Raw genomic sequence first — 8620 nt, 5'->3', positions numbered from 1 at the left:
AAGAGTCCGGGAGTCATGATGCAGTTCTATGGGTGGAATTAGATAGAACTCTAGGGGCTAGTGGAATCAAGGGATATGGGGAGAAGGCAGACACAGGTTACTCATTGTAGATGATCAGCCATGATCACAATGAATGGCGGTGCTGGCTCAAAAGGCCAAATGGCCTCCTCCTGCACCTATTTTCTACGTTTCTATGTTCTATGTCTTTAGTTTGGCCACATTTGGAGCATTGCGTGCAATTCTCGACATCTCATTACAGGAAGGACCTGGCTTTGAAGAAGGTACAGTTAATCAGAAGGCTACGTGGATTGGAGGATTTCAGATACAGGGAGAGTTTGGATTAACTTATAGGGGAGAAAACCCCCGCAGATGCTGGTTTAAATCGAAGGTAGACACAAAATGCTGGATTAACTCAGCGGGTCGGGCAGCATCTCGGGAGAGAAGGAATGGGTGACGTTTCGGGCCGAGACCCTTCTTCAGACCCTTTGATAAACCTAGTTTGTTTCCTCTGGAGCGGCCGAGTTTGGGAATGGACTCGGCCCAGGCCTTGTGTGCCGAAGGGCCTGTTTTGTGCAGGATTTTTCTATGTTATACGTTCTTATTGCCCCAGTGAATTACTCTCACCTTCCCCGGCGGTATTGATCTGAGGGCCGGCACCGACTCGATGGGCTGAACGCACGCTTGGCAACTCATGAGTAAATATGGGACGGAGACTTCAGACGCGGTGCGCGGTGAGGCTGAATGTCGGTGTCAGCGTTGCTTTCATTGCCAATTTCACAATGACTGGGGTGAGCTCGAGTTCATAGCCAAAGGAGCTTATTCAGTAACACAGAGCTCAGTGAAACAAGAAGGAACTCTGATCGTGCGCTACACGTGTCACCTCCACCCCACCTGTAGGACCTGTTGCTATCTCTGCAAGTTGAGAAGCCGGCCAACTTTGCAAATCTTAAATGGGAAGCTCAACCTTCAGACGCATTGATCGGATGGCGTCAGCACGTTTGCTTTCCTCTATATTTCCTGTCCAACATTAAATGTTGCTAACTTTCGTTAAAACAACATTGTAAAAATTGCAAATGAGTGTCGACTGGGCTGGAAACACAGTTTGCCCAAAGTGCATTGTTTTGCAAGACTTGCATGACTTCAAGTCAAACTCCGCTTATCTTTGGGACCATTATCATCTCCATCCATATCCTGCTCAACGAAACCAAGACTAAATCGGAATTTAGCTTTCAATCCAGGGCGCCCATTCGGTCTAAGACCTAGTGAAAATATCGGTGGGGAACCAGAACATCTCATCGATTGAGTATCATGGAAGGCCTTTGAGGCTGTTCTTCCTGTCCGGCAGCTCATAGCTGGTGTGCACCTGAACTCCAACTCGCCTTCCATCCCACCCCCACCTGCAAAGACAAAGCCAACGCTATTTCTCAAAGCGCGAAAGGCCGCGTATCCATGTTCTCCAGAGATGATGCCTGATCCGCTGAGTTACTCCAGCCTATGATGTCTTTCTTTGGTACTTCTTTGCGACGTTAATGTGGGCGTGGGTCAATGTGTTCGTTGGCAGAACGAATGAGACTCATGCAGCAAAAAAAATAACATTGGGGTGTCCTGCCATAGTTAATAAGTGAGCCATTAATTTGTACATTGGACTCTTGCCAGGAGCAGATAGTCTCCACAGTGAGCGGGTCGGGATTCAATCAACTGCCTTCCTCTTATATCTAAGTCTCTTGGCTCTGAGAATTGGTCCGAGCCGGTTGAGTGCCCGGTACCCTGCTCGCCCCGGGACCCTAGAAGCCCTGACCTCCTCCAGCCAGGTGGCGGCGCTCAGAAGATGTGGCGCCTCTTGATATCGTTCCTTATTTTTCCAGGTATGGCTCTCGTGATCGTGAGGCAGGGCGGTCTTGGGTCTCTCCCTTCTACCGGCCACTGTTGCCGATGCTCTGACCAGCTGGATAGTTCTAGTTGACGGTACCCCACTAAACGTCTTACCCCCGTGGGATTGAGTCTGCGCTGGGAGACGTGGACAGTCAGTGTGTTTTGGAGAACGTTGTTACGACGCGAATGCGCGTGTTGATGCAATGGGCGGTACAATCAGTCGCTAGCAGCCACCTTTCAGCATAGATGGATGGCATTCGGCCCTTCTTGCTTGTGATGGCGCTCTGAGCCGAACCCAATTTCCCCTCAACTTCATAGACAGGAACACCTCCAATAATTAGATTCATAGCAGAATACAGCACGAGAACAGACTTCTTGGCCCAACTCGCCCGTGCCGACCACGATGTCCTATCTGAGTTTGTCCAATGTGCTCCAATGTCCGTATCCCTCCAAAGTTTCGTGGTTCAGAGTCCAAGCCTTTAGAAACATAGAAACATAGAAACATAGAAAATAGGTGCAGGAGTAGGCCATTCGGCCCTTCGAGCCTGCACCGCCATTCAATATGATCGTGGCTGATTATCCAGCTCTCTGTGAAACGTCACCTATCCATGTTCTCCGGAGATGCTGCCTGACCCGCTGAGTTACTCCAGCACTTTGTGTCCTTTTGTGCACTCCACAGCCTCTCCTCCTTTTAAAACGAATGCATCCACTCCCTTCCTTGGAGATCCCCCCCAATTCTCCCCCCCCCCTCCCTCCACTCCTACCCCCTATCCTCCAGCCTCTCCCCTCTAAAAATTGACCATTCCTCTTGAAATGGCTGCTCACTGCATAGAAACATAGAAACATAGAAAATAGGTACAGGAGTAGGCCATTCGGACCTTCGAGCCTGCACCGCCATTCAATATGATCATGGCTGATCATCCAGCTCAGTAACCTGTACCTGCCTTCTCTCCATACCCCCTGATCCCTTTAGCCACAAGGGGCCACATCTAACTCCCTCTTAAATATAGCCAATGAACTGGCCTCAACTACCTTCTGTGGCAGAGAATTCCACAGACTAACCACTCTCTGTGTGAAGAAATGTTTTCTCATCTCGGTCCTAAAAGACTTCCCCCTTATCCTTAAGCTGTGACCCCTGGTTCTGGACTTCCCCAACATCGGGAACATTCTTCCCGCATCTAGCCTCTCCAACCCCTTAAGAATTTTATATGTTTCTACAAGATCCCCCATCAGTCGTCTAAATTCCAGCGAGTATAAGTAGAAGGAGAATGGGGTTGGGGGGGGGGGGGGGGGGGGGGATAGGTCAGCCATGATTGAATGGCAGAGTAGGTTTGATGAGTCGAATAGCCTAATTCCGCTGCTATCACGTATGACCTTATGACCTGATGTAAAAGAAAAGACAATCTTCGCGTCTTCTACTAATTACCCCTGGCTCGGTCTGTTTGCCCCCTAAATGTTTGTACCTCCGCAGGCCTCGTTCGTGCTGACGACACCCTGTACATCTCCCCGATTTCCATGACCCGCCGTGAGAACGAAACGGTGACGCTGGACTGCTTCACGTCCAGAAATCTAGATGACCACTTCTTCATCTGGGGCTCGGCCAAGCCCACCGACCAGCTCATCTCCTGGATCCTGTACTGGACTCCGGGCTCGGCCGGGTCGCTGTACTCGGTGCCCGGCACGGACAGATTCAGCGGTTCCAAGGACTGGACCAGCAAGCGATTCTCTCTCACCATCAATGACTTGCAGAGGGAAGACTCGGCCAGGTACTACTGCGGCAGCTCCAACACCTACTTCCCCTACAGCACCGACTGGAGCGGATGCGGAGTTACTCTCACTGTCAACGCTGGTAGGTTGTGTCCTCGCCTTCATTTGGTTTGTAAGGCCCTTACCCGAGGTTGCCGCCGCTGTGCAGCTTCGAGGGATTGTGTGTCGGATAGAACTGGTCAACGAGTCAGAGAGTCATAGAGTGATACAGTGTGGAATCAGATCCTACTTGCCCACACCGGCCAACATGCCCCAGCTAGACGAGTCCCACCTCCCTAGGTTTGGTCCAAATCCCTCCAAACCCGTCCTATCCATGTACCTGTCTAACTGTTTCTTAAATGTTGGGATAGTCCCTGCCTCAACTACCTCCTCTGGCAGCTTGCTCCATACACCCACCACCCTTTTTGTGAAAAAGTTACCCCTCGGATTCCTATTAAATCTTTTCCTCTTCACCTTGAAACTGTGTCCTCTGGTCCTTGATTCCCCATCTCTGGGAAAGTGACTCTGTGCACCCGATCTATTCCTCTCGTGATTTTATACACCTCTATAAGATCACCACTCATCCTCCTGCGCTCCAAGGAATAGAGTCCCAGCCTACTCAACCTCTCCCTATAGCTCACACCCTCTAGCTCTGGCAACATCCTCGCAAACCTTTTCTGTACTCTTTCCAGCTTGACAACATATTTCCTATAACATGGTGCCCAGAACTGAATACAGCACTCTAATGGTCTAGTGTGCAGGTGAATGCTGGTCGGCGCGGACGGGGTGGGCCAAAGGGCCTGTTTCCACGCTGTATCTCTAAAGATACAGAATAGAAAGGCAGAGTATTATCTGAATGGTGTCAAGTTAGGAAAAGGGGACGTACAACGAGATCTGGGTGTCCTAGTGCATCAGTCACTGAAAGGAAGCATGCAGGCATAGCAGGCAGTGAAGAAAGCCAATGGAATGTTGGCCTTCATAACAAGAGGAGTTGAGTATAGGAGCAAAGAGGTCCTTCTGCAGTTGTACAAGGGCCTAGTGAGACCGCACCTGGAGTACTGTGTGCTGTTTTGGTCTCCAAATTTGAGGAAGGATATTCTTGCTATTGAGGGTGTGCAGCGAAGGTTTACTAGGTTAATTCCCGGAATGGCAGGACTGTCGTATGTTGAAAGACTGGAGCGACTAGGCTTGAATACACTGGAATTTAGAAGGATGAGAGGGGATCTGATCGAAACATATAAGATTATGAAGGGGTTGGACACGTTAGAGGCAGGAAACATGTTCCCAATGTTGGGGGAGTTCAGAACCAGGGGGCACAGATAAGAATAAGGGGTAGGCCATTTAGAACTGAGATGAGGAAAACCTTTTTCAGTCAGAGAGTTGTGAATCTGTGGAATTCTCTGCCTCAGAAGGCAGTGGAGGCCAATTCTCTGAATGCATTCAAGAGAGAGCTAGATAGAGCTCTTAAGGATAGCGGAGTCAGGGGGTATGGGGAGAAGGCAGGAACGGGGTACTGATTGAGAATGATCAGCCATAATCACATTGAATGGCGGTGCTGGCTCGAAGAGCAGAATGGCCTCCTCCTGCACCTATTGTCTATTGTCTATTGTCTAAAACAAAAAAGCATAAACCATAATCGCGGATAGACACAAAAAGTTGGAGTAACTCAGTAGCTGGGTCAGACTGAGGCATCTCTGGAGAAAAGGAATAGGTGATGTTTCGGGTCAAGACCCTTCTTCAGTCTCTCGACCAAAACCCTCACCGATTCCTTCTCTCCAGAGATGCTGTCTGACCCGTTGAGTTACTCCAACCTTTTGTGTCTATCTTCGGGAAACACCCCAATCGTCTTCTTCGGTCTTCTTTGGTACATGCTCCTGAAGATACTGTGATAATCGTGACATATTTATCCAGGTCATCCGCAGTCTATAGAAACATAGAAACATGGAATATAGGTGAAGGAGGATGCCATTTGGCCCTTCGAGCCAGCACCGCCATTCATTATGTCCACAATCAATAACCCGTGCCTGCCTTCTCCCCATATCCCTTGATTCCACTAGCCCCTAGAGCTCTATCTAACTCTCTCTTAAATCCATCCAGTGATTTGGCCTCCATTGCCCTCTGTGGCAGAGACTTCCACAAATTCACAACTCTCAGGGTGATAAAGTTCCTTCTCACCTCAGTTTTAAATGGCCTCCCCTTTATTCTAAGACTATGGCCCCTGGTTCTGGACTCGCCCAACATTTGGGAACATTTTTCCTGCATCTAGCTTGTCCAGTCCTTTTATAATTTAATACGTTTCTATAAGGTCCCCTCTCATCCTTCTAAACTCCAGTGAATACAAGCCTAGTCTTTTCAATCTCTGCTCATATGACAGTCCCGCCATCCCAGGAATCAATCTCGTGAACCTACGCCGCACTGCCTCAATTACAAAGATGTCCCTCCTCAAATTAGGAGACCAAAACTGTACACCATACTCCAGATGTGGCCTTACCAGGGCCCTGTACAGCTGCAGAAGAACCTCTTTACCCCTATACTGAAATCCCCTCGTTATGAAGGCCGACATGCCATTAGCTTTCTTCACTGCCTGCTATACCTGCTCGTCAACACTTCCAGTTACTGGTGTACAAGGACGCTATCTTTGGTTTAAACGAGCATCTGCAGTTTTCTTCCAACACAACTATAGCAACGGATGCGTTGACATGGGTCTTTCATTACAGCCCCACCCAAGTCCTACCCGCTGGTCCACTTCCATCACCCAAGCCCCGAGGACGTTCTTCAGCAGCGGGAGATCGCTTTGCTCTGCGTGGCCGAGGATTTTTACCCCGAGGCCATCTCCATTACTTGGTCCATGGACGGGCAGGAGGTGAGTGCGGGTGTCTCGCATTCAGAATCCCTGTTGGGCCCCAACTCCACCTACACGAGGATCAGCAAGTTGTCCACCTCCACGTCCCACTGGATCAAGGGCTCCGTCTACAGTTGCCACGTGACCCATGAGACTCTCGATTCGCCCATCTCCAAACACATCAGCAACGCTGGTAAGTTCATGTTCGAAAGTTCTAGCAGCAGAATCAGGCCATTCGGCCCATCAATCTCACTCCGCCATTCAATCGTAGCTTATCTGTCTTTCCATCTCCACTCCATTCTCCCCATAGCCCCTGACACCCGTACTAATCAAGAATCTTATCTATCTCTGCCTTACAATTATCCATTGACTTGGCCTCCACAGCCCTCTGTGGCAATAAATTCCACAGGGTCACCGCCCACTGACGAAAGAAATTCCTCCTCTTCTCCTTACTAAAGGTACGCCCTTTTCTTCTGAGGCTGTGAGCCCCGGTTCTGGACTCTCCCACTGAGCTGGATGATCAGCCATGATCATATTGAATGGCGGTGCAGGCTCGAAGGGCCGAATGGCCTACTCCTGCACCTATTTTCTATGTTTCTCTGTCTAATGGAAACATACTCTCTACATCTACTCTACCCAGGCCTTTCGCGGTTCGGTGAGTTTCAATGAGGCCCTCCCTCATCCTTCCAAACTCCCGAGAGTAGAGGCCCTTCGGCACAATTACGCCGACCAAAATATCCTCAGCCACACTAGTCCCACCTGCCCGCTCTTGGCCAGTGGCCCTCTAAACCTATCCTATCCACGTTCCAGTCTAAATGTTTCTCAAACGTTACGATAGTACCGCCTATGTAATCCAATGTGATTGTGTTTTACACAGGACAGTATCCCAGGGCGCCCACCATTTACGTTTTGCCAGCGAGCCGCGGGGAAATGGATATGAAGGAGACCACCATTTCTTGCCACGCGGCCGGGTATTACCCGGGTGAAATCGCCTTCCGTTGGTCTGTTAACCGAGATCCGGTGGTCAATGGCGCCAAAAGTTACGAGCCCATTCGGAACGACAACGGCACCTACAGCGCCCGAAGCGATTTGGTGACATCCGCGGACATGTGGAACCTGGGTTCGGTCTACACGTGCAAGGTCCAACATGTCACGGTGCCAGACGGGGTGGTCCGAAGCATTAATAAGACACGGGGTAGGAAGCCTCAGCCTTTCTCCCATCCCTCGCCCTCGCGTTGTTCCCGCCGTGAAAATCTACCCAGCCCTCAATTGGGAGGGAGGGAGGGAGAGAGAGAGAGAGAGAGACAGAGAGAGAGAGAGAGAGAGAGAGAGAGAGAGAAATATATATTGTCATGTCCCAATAACAATAACATTCTTACTTTGCATCATGATAAATACAAAATGTTCAGTATATATACATATATATACACACATCTCTCTCTCTCTCTCTCTTTTTTTTTTTTTTTTTTTTTTTTCAAAGACTTTATTCAGCACAATCACATGATACATCACATCAAAACCACAATCAGAGGTTACAAAACATCAGGTAATCATTATAATACAACATTGCCTTCATTATTTACAATGCTCTCAACCCCCCGTGGTGACCAGCGTTCACGGAAGGCCTCCATATTCCCCGTGATCACCGCGTGTTCCCTCTCTAGGGACACGCGCGCACGGACGTAGGCCCGGAAGAGGGGGAGGCAGCCGACTCTGGCAAGACCATCGACCGCCCGCTGCCTGGACCCACGAATGGCCATCTTGGCCAGGCCCAGGAGCAAACCGACAGGGAAATCCCACCCTCCTGACCGGCCCTCCCCACTCCCAGCCCCGAGCCCAAACACCAGGATCGTAGGACTGAAATGCAGCCAAAACTTGAGGAGCAACCCCTTCAGATACTCATACAGAGGCAGCAACCTCACACACTCCATGTACACGTGGAACACGGACTCTTCCTCGCCGCAGAAAATACAGGCGGCCGGCGTGTCCGTGAACCGGCTCAAAAATTTATTACACACAACGGCTCTGTGCAACACTCTCCACCCCAGGTCCCCGATGTAAAGGGGGAGGACACCCTTGTAGAGAGACCTCCACTGGGGACCACCCCCGCCATCAGGTGGTAACACGGATCGCCACGGCGTATCCGGACGGAAGACGAAG

General features: G+C 50.1%; 1 gene segment (V, D, J or C); it reads left to right on the top strand.

The window, feature by feature from the left end:
- Nucleotides 1-1656: 1656 nt before the first annotated feature.
- The window catches only part of LOC144602614 (immunoglobulin heavy constant gamma 1-like), a 19434-nt gene continuing 12470 nt past the window's right edge, over nt 1657-8620 (top strand). Inside the window, 4 exon segments of the C gene segment in view lie at nt 1657-1865; nt 3344-3721; nt 6336-6653; nt 7338-7655. Of these exon segments, the coding sequence occupies nt 1829-1865; nt 3344-3721; nt 6336-6653; nt 7338-7655 (1051 nt within the window).

Source organism: Rhinoraja longicauda, chromosome 19 (genome assembly GCF_053455715.1).
Source record: "Rhinoraja longicauda isolate Sanriku21f chromosome 19, sRhiLon1.1, whole genome shotgun sequence".
Classification (NCBI taxonomy): domain Eukaryota; kingdom Metazoa; phylum Chordata; class Chondrichthyes; order Rajiformes; family Arhynchobatidae; genus Rhinoraja; species Rhinoraja longicauda.
Note: the sequence above shows the minus strand (reverse complement) of the source record. Positions and strands in the feature narration are given on the sequence as shown.